The 17,179-nt window shown below is 35.1% G+C and overlaps 1 protein-coding gene across 4 annotated transcripts in view; it reads left to right on the top strand.

Annotated features, from left to right (window-relative positions):
- Positions 1 to 17,179, top strand: part of gphnb (gephyrin b) — a 104,081-nt gene that overhangs the window by 61,212 nt on the left and 25,690 nt on the right. For 2 of the 4 annotated variants that reach the window (XM_079584716.1, XM_079584715.1), the window contains exon 9: positions 14,680 to 14,754. The exons of the other annotated variants lie outside the window; for them this stretch is intronic. In XM_079584716.1, the coding sequence (XP_079440842.1) occupies positions 14,680 to 14,754 (75 nt within the window). The remainder of the gene's footprint in view (positions 1 to 14,679; positions 14,755 to 17,179) is intronic. 4 annotated transcript variants of the gene reach the window in all.

The following is a 17,179-nucleotide window of genomic DNA, read 5'->3' as shown; positions in this document are numbered from 1 at the left end:
TAACAATGTAACACGATGTAACCTTGCTCTCCCTTGAAATGTGTCCCCACATTAAGTCCTTGAATTTGAGGGTATTGGACCTGGAAAGTCTTTGAAAGGTCCTTGAATTTGAAGTAAACCAAGGTGTGGGAACCCTGTTTATCACATATGCATGTATGCATTTGGCAGATGCTTTTATCCAAAAAGTTGTGCCGTACATTGCATTTGAGCTGGAAATTTATTTGTTCAATTCATACATCCCCTAAGAATCGAACCCATGATCTTGGTGTTGCTAGCGCCATGCTCTTCTGTGTGAGCTGCAGAAATATGACTAGCTGTCCCCGACCCATCTGGCTCGAGACTCTCACCCGAGCCGGGCGATGAACACTCGTTCGTCAGCTCATATGTCACAATCATTTCTCGCCCTGCTGTGTGGATATGGACGGTTGTCATGGGAGCGGGCGTTGCCATGGAGACTGTGCTATGCTCATATGAGCGAGAGAGTTTGTGTACAGGTATCAGTTTGGACGGAGATGCAAAATTCCCTTGCAAAATGTCATTGCAAAACTGTGTGACGATGTTCATGCTGCTCTTTTCTATAAAGTGAATGCATATCGTAAACGCAGGCTGTCGAGCTCCAACAACTACAAATGCAGTCCATATGTCTTCTGTGCCAAAGGCTTCTGGAGCCATTCGATAGCTTTCTGTCACAAACAGACAAAAAATTATAGTAGCTAATAAAAAATATAGTGCCTCACACACCCAAATCATTCATTCAACCTCCCTCAGGCTTACAACACAACAAATTAATTTATTATTATATATAAATCACCATCATTTAAGTGATTTATAGCCATCCTGATCACAAGCATACTGAGAGACTCTCTTTCTGTCTCTCGATGTCACTTCCTGTCTTCTGTTCTCTCACACACACACACACACACACACACACACACACACACACACACACACACACACACACACACACACACACACACACACACAGACAGATGATGATATGGCTGTGGCAGTTCTCCACACGCGTTATATAACACAGTTACATAACAGTGAGCCACTAACACATATACCAGTTCCTGTGACTATCTGCAAATGCAATTCTGCATCTAATTATAATGCACAAGTAATTATGCTGGATGATTGTTGCTCATCGTTCAGAATATATTGATTTAAACCCTCTGTCCTTTTATTTCAGCAAGGATGCATTAACTTGACAGTAAAAAAATATCAGTAAAGGCATTATAGACATCAGAGAATGTTTTCTGCAAAGCTGCTTTGAAACAATGTGTATTGTGAAAGCTATACAATAAATTTGGCTTGATGCAACGCTTTCCAACATTAATAATAATCAGAAATGTTTCTTGAGCAGAAAATCATCATATTATACTGATTTCTGAAGGATCATGTGACACTGAAGACTGGAGTATTGATGCTGAAAATTCAGCTTTGATCACAGGAATAAATTACATTTGACTATATATTATATTCACAGAGAAAACCCCCATTTAGAATTTGAATAATATTTCACAATATTGCTGTTTTTACAGTAGTTTTGGTCAAATAAATGCAGCCTTGGTGAGCTTTCAAAAAAATGTCTAATAAAAAACCTTTTGAATGGTAGTTTAATTAAACTTTAAGCTGTGCAAAGATTACACTGTTGTAATTACACTGATGTAATGCTTTACTTTAGTGCTATTAATTATTATTTTTTAAATCAGATTCAAATATTGCAGCCGTGCAATAGCCAAAAATGCTCCATTTATATTGGTTTGCTCTGTGTTCAACTGTGTCTAATGTTTGAGAAGTCAAAACCTTAATGTGAAGGAAGGAATCTACTGTGTGTGTGTGTTTGTGTGTGTGTGTGTGTGTGTGTGTGCGCGTGCGTGCGTGCGTGCGTGCGTGCGTGTTTATTTGTACGGGAAATGAGACAAAATACTGAGGAAGAACATCATATTTTGCAGTGGATGAATGTGAAGCTCAGGGTCTGCTTCACTCCACATGGACTTTGTTTAGCTGTAGTTTAGGAGCGTTATGTGTCTGTGCGCCATAAAGTTTTAGATGATGTTTTAGATGATGCCTGATTTGTTGGGATATGATCTTGTGAACAGAAATAGTTTTCTAGTTTCTGCACTCTTATTACACGGCTCTGTGGAATACTTGATTCTGATTGGTCAATCGTGCCATCCAGCGGTGTATTATTCCCAGATAACCACCGCTGAAAACAGAAACACAGGCTCATCCGGGTCAGCAGTGCTAATGCTAATGCTATACGCTTGCTTGAAAAGTTTTTTCTTCGTGGAAATTTTTGCGTTTGGTGAGCTAATAAAATATTAAAACTCAGTCGAATCAATATTTTGTGTACAGTTATTTAATTATGCCATCTAGTATCGTGGACTCGCGCTCTCTTGTTTCATACAAGCGCAGCGGCGGCCATTTTGTGTCTATTGTTTTGTACACTGTTGGATTATGAGATACAAACAGGTACGATTTTAAAACGGTTTAATCAATATCTCTAATCCTCATAATGATTTATGTGGTGAAATGCTGTAATAAGTGATATGAATGACTGTATACCGTATCTCTTTAATGTCCGTCTAGTTTGAACTTGTCTCTGCAACGGCTCTCTCCGCAGAAGCTTTGCGTTTAAAGACCTAATAAAATATTTAGACTCAGATCAATATTTTGTGTCTAATTATTTCCTTAAGCGTGATAATGTACATCCAGCCTGTGGTTCTGCCACATAAGTAAATAATTAGACATTATCCCTTACTTATAAGATACTAGTTGCTTTGAAAGAGACTTCCTTAAAAAAAAATATTTAGGCCTAAGTTTATGATTTACATATTTGAAATGCATATAACATTTCCACCTATTTGGATTACACAGTGTTTACATAAACTAATAAACTTAATGTGATGTACATATCTCAGTCATACATAAATGAAACATGGAAGACACGGGTAAAATTTCTGCTCTCAAAAAAATCACGGTTTATTTGTTTGCATCTATTTGATTTCATTTAAATAATCACATCAAAATACATTTTTCAAATTGCTTTCTATCAGCATAAATCTGTTCATCGTGAAAATGTACCTGTTTATTTTTTGTATGACTGACAAATTTGCATCACATTAAAGTTTATTAGTTTATACACTAAAACTGTGAAATTAAAATGGATGGAATTTTAATATGCATTTCAAATACTTAAATCTTCAATTTAGGGTAAGATATCAGTGCATGTTTCTACGGAGCCCCTAAAGGGACATGGTGAGGGAAAAAATTAAATGACAGGAAAAATAAGTCGTCAATGTATTTGCGCGTTACACACGAGGCGGAACGCAAAAGCATTAACAAATATCCTACATCTCATATTGTTTTCCTTCACCATGTCCCTTTAGAGGCTCCGTATCTTTCTGTTTTGGTCTATTCTTACAGACATATCTGTAATTTTTTGTAATTCTGAAAATGAAATGGTTCTTTTTATCCATTTGATGCATAATGCACCAAAGCACTTGTGAAAATTACAAGCTCCTCCAGTCATAATTTTGATCAGTTTTACTGGGAAGTGTTTAAAAGGTTGATGTTATGAGCACTTCTAAGGATTTGCCAGGTTATGTTCAAAGTTTTGATTTGAAGTAATTTCTTCTGTGTTTTCTGTGCAGACGTTTATGTACACGTTGCACTTTACTAGTATATTGTCTATTATTATAATCCATTTCATATTAATGACACTCAAACACAAGACAAACTGTGGTTGGTTTATATGGTCTCTTCAAGTCCTGATGAATTCCATAAAGTTTCAGTTGTTGTGCATTTGCATACACTACTTGTAAGTTAGTAGGCCGTGTGTGTGTGTGTGTGTGTGTGTGTGTGTGTGTGTGTGTGTGTGTGTGTGTGTGTGTGTCTCATTCTCCATTTGTTCGGTTTTTTTCTACTTTAGGTTGTAAATTTTGCCTACTCTTTTCTTCTCTCTCTCTCTCTCTCTCTCTCTCTCTCTCTCTCTCTCTCTCTCTCTCTCTCCCCTCCTCCTCCTCTTTCCATCCATATGTGTGTGTACACTTCCTCTCTGTGTCAGTGTGTGTGTGAGAGAGATCTCAGTCTTCATGTAGATGATGGTAAGTCTTCACTCTTCCTCTGGCATTTTATGTTTTTTGGTCAGAAGACACGTGTGTTTAGTATTATAATCCATTTGATAGTTTAATAATCCGTCAAATAGTGTTTAAATCTCGGTGCTGGTATGTGTGAGTGGTTTTTTTTGCATGTGTGTGTATTTTACTATATTTGCTAGAAAATGTAATAGAAAAAATTACTGACATTTGAATGATATAAAAAAAACTTGTTGCTAGAGGTCTGCATTCATCAGTCCATCTTCTATCTTCTTGTGTTATGTTTATTGGTGATATGATATATAGAGATTTAACATTTTGCTTAATAATTAGTCATGAGTATTTGCTCTTAGCAATGCAATATTGTCCAGTTGTGTGTAAATATTAATATATTTTGTTCATTGTATCATACCTATTTAATATTCATGCCACAGTTTGCGATGTACATCAGAAGATCTGATCATGTGTTCTTTCAGATGTTTGGCAGAATTATATGAGTATGTTTGATAACTCCCTAAAGCTGTTTTTAAAATGTTGTCTGCCAAAAATCTTGAGTAAGATAATAACTTGATGTTTTTTTTAGATGCTTTGAGACTAGCAAATGCCTGCAGTGTGTTGGCTAAAATGTATTATAGATTGTCAGAGTAATTTTTTATAATATATTTTATATTATGGTTAGGATTTATATATATATATATATATAGGTGCTCAGCTGGAATTTATCATTACAAAACATTGCCACAGTTTTACCACAGTGCTAGTTTGATGATATTGAGATTATAGACTGTAACTCAATCAGCTGATAGTGATCTTTTTTTTTTTAGCCCAATCCTGAAAGGAGAGGTTTGCTCTTTACTGATTTCTTTAAGATCTTTAAAGAGAAATGGGCGTTTTAAAATATGCACCAGCACTGCAATCTGAAGCATTGTGTATTATGAACGGACATGAATGCTGTAAAGTTGCTCTAGTGCATCGTAATGTCCACAGATGCTCAGATGAAGCTTGTAGTTGCGGATTCGAATAGCTGCAGTACAGAAGGACCTACTAAAGCATTATTAAATAGCAGTCTCAAGCAGATTGTTAGCCGCCCTCGCTCCCTTCAGAGGGGTCAAATCTGAGTCTCGCACTGAACCGGTCATTTTATTAAAATTAAAATTGTGTTATCATTTACTCACCCTCGTGTGCACTCAAAAAAAAATATTTAACCCTAAAAAATGTTTCAGTTTCATAATTTTTTTTATTATACAAACATTCCTTACATCAGGTGGCTACACAATAAAACAAACAGACAAACAAAATTGGAAAAATAAAAGAAAAAAGACATGACTGAGTAAAAATATTACAGCAACTATGATGCACCAACACAATCTGCAAATTTGCCCATCAAATTATCGTAGTAAATAACTCCCACATGCTCAAAAAAGCATGCTCTTTCCTTTCCTTAATAAACCCTACATTTAAGATTTATCTATATTAATTGCATATACATTCTCCATCCATGTGGATTACAGATTTTTAATCAGTGGTGGACAGTAACTAAGTATTTTCATGAAAGCCCCATGAGGAGAGAATGACAGCACAGTAATGGCATCGACAGTTTTATTTCGCTCTCATTGAGTTAAAAGCATCAAAGCTTCCCACAAATGCATGCTGCAGTTCCCCATTACACACAACACAATATACACATGCTTGTATAAGCTCACCGTACATTACACAAATACATGCATACCCTGTGACCGCTATAATTAAATGCACAGCCATTCGCATTTGTACTCTGCAATCTAAAATATAATATGTGAATGCACTATTGCATCTTTATTATAACTTTAGCAGTGTTTTTAAAAGCCCGTTGATTGGTTGGAGTTTGTGGTGAAGACTCAGGATCTATTGAAGAGAACTTGTGCGACACGGAAACTCTTACAAAGCAAAAACAAACGTTCATTTTGACCCGTTACTGCATCTCTCACTTACTTAAAAGAAAATCCACACTTGCCGTCATGAATAATTGAGCGAAGCGTCTTCTCATTGGATAAGGACACACAGTCTTGTGAATAATTATGAGTCATCAATGACTCACCGATGAGTCATCAATGTACTATGCACAAGAAAACATCACTAAGAAGAATTTAAACCCGGAAGATGAAAATAGCGCAAAAAAATTTAACAGATGGTAACATTGTCTTCTAGGATGTTCAACACACATAAAATCTCAGAAAATTTAGTTTAGTAAAATTTAGTAAGAAGACAGTCTACTAATACTCTAATGACTGCTAGTCGATGTAGTTGCAAAGTTAGAGCGTCTAAAGTGGACTTTCGAAATAAAGTGTTACCGAATATGCTTATATTTCAACCTGTAAAATATCAAAAATATTTCTGAAAAGTATCATTTCAGTCTTTTAGTATTTAGTTTGCCCAACATTTGTGTGTGCTATGTAGTTTGATGCTTATTAGAGTATTTAAACTGACGTCATGAGAAAATGTATTTAACAAGGTGGCCATTTTGTATGAATTTATACAATGGTAATTTTACGAAATTTGTGTGGTTCGTAATTTCGTACAAAAGTTCTAAAGGTCTAAACCTAACCGCCACTGAAGCATAAGCAGATCATACGAAAGCATGCAAATGAGATTGTACGGATTTATATGAATTAGTCACCAATTCAGCAAAACGTAAAATAGCTACGAATCATGTTGGCAACTTTTTAATCAGTCGGGTTTGATTTCATTAATGATTATTTGTGTTAAATTGACTAGAGAAAACCTAGGCAATTTAAAAACTATAGCTTTTCTGAGGACATTGCATATTTGAAGCAGTGTGCTGTACGCTGCGGTAAAAGTTTGTGTGTGTGTGTGTGCGTGCTCTTGTGATTTATGAGGACACAAATCTGTATAATGACGTGTATTACACTGGTGTTACAGCTTAAACGTGATTTATGAGGACATTTAATGAGTCCTCATAATTCAAATAGCTTAAAAAACATTAAAAAAAACAATGTTTTATTAAAAATGCAGAATATTTCCTGTGATGTTTAGGTTTAGGGATAGAATATACAGTTTGTATATAAAAACCACTACGCCTATGGAATGTCCTCACAAGGATAGGAAAACTGTGTGTGTGTGTGTGTGTGTGTGTGTGTGTGTGTGTGTGTGTGTGTGTGTGTGTGTGTGTGTGTGTGTGTGTGTGTGTGTGTGTGTGTGTGTGTGTGTGTGTGTGTGTGTGTGTGTGTGTGTGTGTGTGTGTGTGTGTGTGTGTGTGTCGATAAATAACATCTAGTGCCTTGAGTTTCACATGAACATCTAACTCGGGTGGGCTGCAGCCTAGAAGATATATTACTCCGTTCCTGGACCACAAGGACACCTTGCATGCATGAACGTATAAGATGCAGTGCTGATTTTATGCCAAAGGTGACGCAATAAGTACCGAATAATTCTTGTCAGCGCTGGCTGGATTTTATAGGTGCTGTATGTAATGTTTTTGACTGTACTAAAGCATAAAATACCATATGTTTGCAGAGATTTAGAAGTTCACATACTTGTTACACTGAAAAACTTTGCGACAGCCAATATATATACATAAAACACTATATCGAGTCCAACCTTTTGTTTTACTCGCATGTTTCACAGGAGTGCGTTCTGGCGGGAAAGTGACGTCAATGCATACCCACTATTTACCCAATTCATAGTTTTGCACTTTCCGTCATTGCACGGCAGTTATTTTTACCAGGTTCGTAGTATGTGCTAATGTTGTAAGACAGTGATATTAAAAGACCAAATTCAATATGCACCTTATTGATGATATGTACTGTACATGCATGCAAATGAACACAGAATATAAATGCAACACAAGGTTTCTCGTTTTTTCCATTGAAAACCATAATAAAGAAAACGAGTTGTGTTCTGGGCTCATCTGCTCATCTGAATATAGTATGCATCATTAAAAAGATTCGTTTTTTTTTTTTTTTATATCACTGTTTTACTACATTAAGGCACTTTAAGGGTGGGTTGCACCAATAAGGATTAAGCAGCTGCATCGTCTGGCTATGCTGCTCGATCAGGTCTTTCTGCTTTGCAGTTTATACAGACAGTTGACATTTTACACGTTTACTTTCTTTATCGGCAAGGGCTGCTATTAGAGAGAGAGAGAGAGTTTCAGGTGGTCAATAAAAAGAAATGGAATATGAACATTGTTGCTGTTTAATTGAATCCATCATGGTGGAGAAAATTAATCGTAGACGGAGGCTTGATCAGTGTTAAACTTTCCTTAATTTAATCCTTATTGGTGCAAGTGTTTCTCACGTTAAGCGTTTTAGTACGTTCCACTGTTTTATGGATCACAAGTGCCGAAAACATAGCCTGGTTCTACCAGACTCTCGTACGTTTCATTTGTACACTACAGAGAGTCTGGCCTCTCTCCATTGACAAGCGTTAACTTCCTTGAAGAGAGAGTCCTCTGTTGAAGTTTAAAACTATTGGATCTGCCCAGAGCCACTCAGGATCTGCCATAACCAATCGCTAACGTTTGGTCGTGAAGTATGTCATGCGCCTGAACCGGCCGTAAACACGTATCCGAATGATCAGAGGATTGTGTTTAGAATAAGATCTGTCAACGAGAGCTGCAGGTTTTGTTCTTCGAATTTAAGAATTCACGGAACAATTACAATATTTGACACTAAGGACAGTGATAATGTATTCAGTCGAAGCTGGGTCTAATCATTAAAGGGGGGGTACAATGGTGTTTCATGTATTCAGAGTTGTTTACAGTGTTAAAGAGATGGATTCTCGTGCTAATAATGGCCAAAGTTTGAAAAGTTATTTTGAACGAATAACAGAGAATTTTTGTGCTGAAAATCATACTTCCGGGTTGCAACACGTTTCGGCTGGTTTTTTTCTATCGTAGATCTAATGACGTAGACCAGAGTGGAACTCCTTATATGAGCATTGCTCTCGGAAAAGCGCGTTCACGCACACGTCGACCAGAGGAGAGAAAGACCCTCTTATATACTGTCTATGGAAAGACCCAAGCGCATATCGACGCGCTACTACCGGAAATCATCATCATCAGCGCTAAATAGGAATGGTTGATGTCAAGAATGTCTCCAAAAAAGTGTGTTTTGGGATGTGAGGGAAAGTTTACCTTGTTCAGCTTCCCAAAGAACCCAGTGTTACTGGAACAGTGGATGCAGTTTGTATTTCCGGGACAGCAAAGGAGTGTGGCAAGTGCGGTTTTGTGTTCTGGTCATTTCAGTGACGAATGTTTTATTAACAAGGTCGTCGCTGGATTTGCAAACCGGTTGCAATTAAAACATGGCGCGGTTCCAGTGATAAAACACCCCATTCATGTAAGTACAACGGTATCACGCGCTCCCGCTTGACTCTATAGCTCCGCCCACGCCCAGAATCAAGGACCTCGGCTTTTTCCGGATCGAATCGGAAAGCTGTATTTTTATTTTATAAATATGATGAAACTAAAGACTTTTTGGAGATATGAAGGACGCACTATTACTCTATAGGTACTCAAGATTAACATGAGATTGACTGAAACTAAGTATTTTACCCCCCCTTTAACAATACGCCGATGCGCTCGGTTCGGATCTGCCGCAAATGCTAGTGTAGTGATCAGTGATCGCTCGCATCTTTCTCCGCTGCCATTACTGAACTACAACTCAAACTAACGTTCTCAGCCACTCCCTCTGTTCGCTGATTGGACCGGTGAAATTTTGATTTCAGAAAACCCAAGAATACACCACAATCCCAGACCTAGTACTGAAGGAAAATGAAAATTGAGCGGAAGTACGTAGGAGGGCGGAGCCAGGCTACCGAAAACATGCATCTTGTTCACATATTTTTGTTTTTGAGATGGAAAATTGTATAGACCAATTTCGAGCCGACGTCACAGTTACGTCAGGGCGCTTGCTGGAGTGAAAACTGGAGGCGGCCAATACAAACCAGCACAGATTCAGCTACATAATAAGGAGCTTAAATTTGTATTATTATTATTAAATGTCATCTTGTTGTGTTGTTGGGTGCAAGAATCAATGAAAAATGAAAATGCTGTATCAGGAATTTATTTTTTTCCAGAAAATATTCAAATCATTCAAATTTCACCGTAATGTCACTCTTTACATTGCCGTCTTCTTGGCGCTGGTACCACACGAGTCTTGTACGTGACCATTCACCACATCTAAAGATTTATATGCCCTCCGTTTCTCTTTACGCTCAGTTTCTCTATCGGGTAGGTGTAGATTAACTTTTGCAAATACAACCGGACAGTGAGTGTCCGTGCACATTAAGAAAAAAATCAGATTTTCTCCAGTCATTGTTTAAAAAACAAGCTAAAAAAACGTGCAAACTAACGTTAGTGAAGGGATTGCAGACATGGAAGCCAGCAAACAAACTGGTTCAGAGATCGCAGATTCTACCGGACCTAAAAAGCATCGGCATTCACCTAAAAATCTCTATTACCACAGGCAACTTTCAACCACTAGCTGCAGTCTTCAGTGTCACATGATCCTTCAGAAATCATTCTAATATGCTGATTTGCTGCTCAAGGAACATTTCTTATTAATATTATCAATGTTAATATTTTTCCAGAAACCGTGATACATTTTTTTCAGGATTCTTTTATGACAAGAACGTTCAAATACTAATTTTAAATCTTTTGTAACATTATAAATGTCGTTACTGTCACTTTTGATGCATTTAATGCATCCTTGTTGAAAGCAATCAAGTAATCAAGTAATAATTTATAAAAAAGAAAAGAAAAACGTTTTGATGTGTATATTGAGTTTATTTTTCCATAAATCTTTACTCACATTGACATCAGTGTAGTTGTTTTGAGAAATGAGTTGTTCAGTAACAGGATCATGGTAGTTTGGGTTATAGTTAGTGTGTTTTACTGGCATAGCAATGTGTTAAACGCTTCACCCATCTTTTCATCTGTGCCGTGTTTGCGTGTGTGCTTGTCCGTATGTGTTGTAAATCCAATATAAATTGGATTTAATGTGACCACATTTTTATCCCCGCAAGCCAACATCAAAATGCGATCACGAATGATTGCAAAAGAAACCCAGATGAACTTGCATTCAAAAACGTCACGTACAAATCCCAGATCAGAAGCACTGTCCTGCCCGAAACATGCAAATACGCAAGTGTAAACGCTGTGTTTGCGTAGTTTCTGGTCTTTATCTCCACATCTGCTCTTTTTAAATGTCTTCTGTTCCCAGCTGCTTTGGCTTGCTGTCCTCCGGGCCAGCAGGGGGCGCAGTGTCTGTCTCAGCTTGGCTTTGCTGGCTCTTATATTTAATTGTCTTCTCTTTTCCCCTTCTCATGGCACCCAGGCGCGGCTCCCCTCCTCTTCATCCACCCTAAGCATTGCTGAGGTATTCCTGCATGCATCTCGGGCCAGATCAGCAACAGCTCTCCTCCACCTCCACATGTTGTCATGTGACACGTTACGTCCTGCCCATGATGAATGTTGCTTGAATCCCTTCCTGTCTTGTCATGCATGCGTTTATCTCAAGTGCAACTGAGAAGAAATGACTTGCTGTCATTTTTATGACAAATTTAGATGTTTGTCTTGGAGATTTTTTGTTGTTGTTGTTGTTGTTTTAAGTGTTTTTGACATTGGTTTATCCATCATTTTTTCTTTTAATGCATTTTTAATGTTATTTTCCCTCATTCATGAAACGCTTTAGTGAATATATGGCTGAGGGGTTATTGTTACCAGTGACTGAAGCCAATTAATTTATAATAATTTAGGATGATGGTTGGCCTTTTTGAGAAAATCATAAATACAATCTCTATGGCAATGTGAAGTACATTGTATTTGCTAACACTTAACTGTATTATTTATATATCGACAATAAATCGGCCTAGATTTTCGATATTGACAAGTGAAAAACCTGTATCAATCGACAACTAGTCGTTCCCTACGTAAAACACACAATATACTCTAAAAGTGCAGCTTTTAATTTATCTTTTAACAGTATTTTAGACATATTGGGAATAATCGCGATTAATCGGATCCAAAATAAAAGTTTGTGTTTACATAATAAATGTGTGTATACTGTGTATTATTATTTTGTATATATAAATACACACACGTTCATATATATATATTCAAGAAAAATGTGTTATTTATATATAAAATATTTATCATTTATATATAATATAAATTATATATAAATCTAAATACAGTATATACATGCAAATATTTCTTAAATATATACAAGCATGTGTGTGTATTTAAATATATAAAATAATTATACACAGTACACACACATTTATTATGTAAACACAAACTTTTATTTTGGATCCGATTAATCGCGATTAATCGTTTATATACTACATTGAGATGTTTTATTTCATATTTAGTTATTTAGTAATCAGTAAATTATTTATACATTTTAAAAAAATTAGTGTGGCAGCATTTAAAATATTTAAAATTGTAATTTTTTTCTTTTTTTTATTAAAAACAAAAAATGTACTGGCAAAATGATAATTTTTTGTCACTGTATTCCGGATATCAAAAAAAATAGAAGTAGCTATTTATACATTTTTATTAGCTTGACAGTAGCTCAGCTGTTAAAAATGTTGTTGTCTTTTTTCCAGTAACAAATTAATTTTAATGGCTATTTTTTTATTGGACAGATTGTAGTGCAGATATCTATGGATGCTTGTTTTTTTTTTTTTTTTTTTTTTTTTTTTTTCTCAACATTGCAAGTTTATATAAAAAAGTCAGATTTGCAATTGCGAGGGGAAAAGTCAGAATTGTGAGATAAAAAGTCGCAATTACCTTATTATTTTTTATTCAGTGGCGGAAACAAGCTTCCATAGACATCATAAAAAAACTTTTTTCTTTTAGTAAACTACATTTAATTTACTAATCCAGCTGATTTATTCAATGTATTTGTATCTCAACTTTTGGGAGTCAGTAAAACAAAACAAAAAACAAAACAAAAAGCCCATGCACAAAAAGGAAACAAAACATAATGACTTGGGATTTTTAGTAGGTATTTTTATTGATTCTTTACTAATGTGACAGTATCTCAGTCTTTTTCCATTAACAAATTCATTTGGTTTTTTATTAAAAAAATGAAAAAAGTCTCTCAATATTGTCTTAGAGAGAGATAAATATCATGCAATGCAGTTATAGTTCACTGACTAATGTTTGTTAGTTGCTCGTAATGTAGCCGACTGCTCATACGGGCAATTATTATTTCCTTTATTTTAAGCAGGAGAATCACATTGAGATATTACTATCTCTTCTTCCAGGGAGACCTGGTCAAGACGGCAGCACATAACGTTTCACACAGGAGAATCACAAAATGACAACACACACATTTAAGAACTAAATATATTGGTGACACTTTATTTTACAGTGTCCTTGTTACATATGTTACATGTTAGAGCTGTAAACGATTAATCGCGATTAATCGAATCCAAAATAAAAGTTTGTGTTTGCATAATATGTGTGTGTGTATTGTGTATAATTATTTTATATATATATATAAATACACACACATGCATATATTTAAGAAAAATGTGTTCTTTATATATAAAATTGTTCTATTTATATATAATATAAATCATATAAAAATATATATGCAGCATATAAATGCAAATATTTCTCAAATATGTACATGCATGTGTGTGTATTTATATATATGCAAAATTATTATACACAAACACACATATATTATGTAAACAAACTTTTATTTTGGATTCGATTAATCGCGATTAATCGTTTACAGCCCTATTACATGTACTTACCATAGTAATATCAGTAAATTATGCATAATTACATGCAACTAACCCACAACCAAATCCTAACCCTATAGTAAGTACATGTCGTTGATTAATATTACTCAGTACTTAAATATATAGTAACAATGACACCTTAAAATAAAGTGTAACCATTATATAGTAGCAAATCAAGTGTCCTTTAGACGTCCCAAGAGACGTTTAAAAGTGCTCAGGGTTGGAAGTGCATCTAGTTTTAAGTGTATTTTGCAACGAGCATAAAAAGAAAAAGCACCGTTACCAGATTCTGACAATGCACTTGGGACTTATATTTGGAATATGAGTTAAATAGTGCCGTGCGATAACTATTCGTGTAATAAATTAAAAGATTTGATATACAATCTGATCAGCTTGTCTTTGAGAGTGCCATTCACCACGGGAGTGATTTCTCCTGCTCCACGATTTCTTTTCTGTTGGTTTGTTCCTATTTATCACTCACAATTTACAGCATTAGATCAGCTGAGTTGTTTTTACCAAGGCGGTGAGTTTTCATTCTGTTCAGCTGCTCATGTTTTCCATCGCGGCGGTGCACATCATTGCAGTGTGTTTTTATTACTGTGCGTCTTGTTGGAGAGAGTTAGTGTATCTGTGAGTGTGTTTGTGTCCGTGTTTGTGGCAGAGCATGCTCATAAATGTGTTTGATAGAATGCGGATTGATTCTGTATCTGTGCCTGTTGGATATGGAGAGGTTTGTGTGTGTGTGTGTGTGCGTGTGGGGGAAAGATAGGAGTGTGTGTGTGTTTAGGGTGAGTGACTATCCTGTGGCTTCCTCCAGGCGTCACGACGAGAGTTCAGAGCACACCTGGATGAGGTCATCACACTCAAGTCAAGGTACTCTACCTTGGACCAGGTAAAGAGCTCATCTTTAATCATAGCGAGACAAACTTAGCATGTAAACAACACAGACGGCTCATAAAGCGTATTTTTCGTCTAGAAAAAGACTCAAAAAAATACTTTTTTGAGGTTAAAAATATAACAAAGATTATTTGAGTATGTTTTTTCTAAATTTATTTGCAATTGTTTCAAAGTAAAATCTACACCAGTGTTAGTTTTGTACATAAATCAGCTACGGTAACATTATCCATTGTTTATGAAAATAACAACAGTTTTCAGTCGGTAAAAATATTTATAATACTAGTTACTCTGTAAAACACAGATTAGACGCCTATAGTTTTAGTCTGTACTGAGATGGTTTGCTATTTAGTACACAGTTATTTAGTAATCAATGTAAAATTCAATTCATAAAAAATATTAGCTGTCAGTCTATACATACTTATAGTCATGTTCCTGTAACAAATTGATTTTATTAAATGTTTATTAAAAACAAAAATTCCGATGTATTAACACTTGTTTTGTCCGATTATATTCTGGTTATCATAAAAAAAAAGTTTGGTACAGCTTTTAAAATATATACAAATTAAATAGTATATATATTTATATAAATATTTGTTTTGTTTTTTTGCTTAACCATAAAACACAACTTAAAATGACATAAGTTTGCAAAATTCATATATAAAAAAAAAAGCATATATATACGTACCATTACTTACCATCATTAATCGTTTATATACTACATTGAGATGTTTTATTTCATATTTAGTTATCAGTAAATAATTTTTACATTTTTGTAAAAAATTTATTAGTGTGGCAGTTATTAAAATATTTAAAATTGTAATGTTTTTCCAGTAAGATTTTTTATTATTATTATTATGAAAAAAAAAAATGTAATGGCAAAATAATTTTTTTTGTCACTGTTTTTCGAATATCAAAAAATAGAAGTAGCTATATATACATTTTTATTAGCATGACAATAGCTCAGCTGTTAAAAATGTTTGTTGTCTTTTTTCCAGTAAAAAAAAAAATTATTTTTCATTAAAAACAAAAAAAATAATTAATGGCAAACATTTTTTATTGGACAGATTGTAGTGCAGATATCTATCTTAATACAAATTAAATAGTATATATATTTATATAATTTTTTTTTTTTTTTTTGCTAAACCACAAAACACAACTTAAAATGACATAAGTTAGCAAAATTCCTTTAAGCATATATATATATATATATATATATATACGTACCATTATTTACCATCATAACTACCATAGTTACTACAGTTAATGTGCAACTAATCTTTTACAAATAGAAAATAGAAGCAACTGCATTGAGTTTTGTGTGACAGTCTTTTTCTACTTCAAAATGTCATGCTTAATTCAATGCGTTACTTGCCGTTTCTTTGTAATTATTTTGCGAAATTAACTTCAAATTAAATCCTACACCAAAGTTTTGCTGAGCAATAGAAGATTTTTGCCATTAAAGTCACTGTATTATTATGTTTAAAGAAGATTTAGTGTGCATGATTTTACAGTAGAAACGATGGTATTTTAGTGTTAAGATAAAGCGAAGCCTTTTTTGGCACAGAGCATGGCCATATGCTATATTATGGCATGAATATTTTCACTTTTATATGATCTTTTAGCAGACGCTTTAATCAAGTGAATAAGTGACTTAATTAAAACAACTAAAGTTAAATTGCTCTGACACACTCATTCACTGCCATTCGTTCTCTTTTTGTTTTACTCATGTGTGATGTCGTTTGTGTCAAGGATCTAACAGTGTGTTTGCAGCTGTGTATGTGTGTGTTGGAGAGACTTTAATGTGTGTGTGTGTGTGTGTGTGTGTGTGTGTGCGTGCATAGCATTGTATTAGTCAAACTTGTTGTGTAACTTCCCTTAAAACATTGAGAATAATGCAGTGGAAAAATTCTCTTATGCCTGGTTCAGGTTTACAAAAAAATTTTTGTCTGTTACGATCGTCACTGTGTCAGATTACGCGATTTTGACTCCTTAAATCTTGTCGTGTCGTGGATAGGGCTGTCACTTTTGTGAAAAAATCCTGTTCGATTTTTGAGACATAAGTGTTCATTGAGTCGATTGTAAAATCAATTTTCCATTTCTAAAGACGTTTCCATTTTCCAACCAGATATAGGTAAATCCACGGACAACTAACAGGCATTAGGACGAGCGTAAAGAGGGCGCTTGAGATGCGCACAAGTCAGCAATATTTCTGATGATTTATTGGCGTGAAGTTTCGTGCACAATGACAAACAGGAGTGCAACATTCAGGGATTGAAATTAACACCCGCCAATCCGCCAAATGCGGGTAAAAATGAACTTTGGTGGGTAACGCTGTCAAATCACGAGCCAATTTGGCGTGTTTCTATGTTTACTCACTTTGCTGGGGAAGTTCGTGTAGCCAAATCTACACGGATTTAGCG

The sequence above is a fragment of the Phoxinus phoxinus genome (genome assembly GCF_949152265.1).
Source record: "Phoxinus phoxinus genome assembly, chromosome: 16".
Lineage (NCBI taxonomy): Eukaryota > Metazoa > Chordata > Actinopteri > Cypriniformes > Leuciscidae > Phoxinus > Phoxinus phoxinus.
This window is presented reverse-complemented; position numbering and strand designations above follow the sequence as displayed.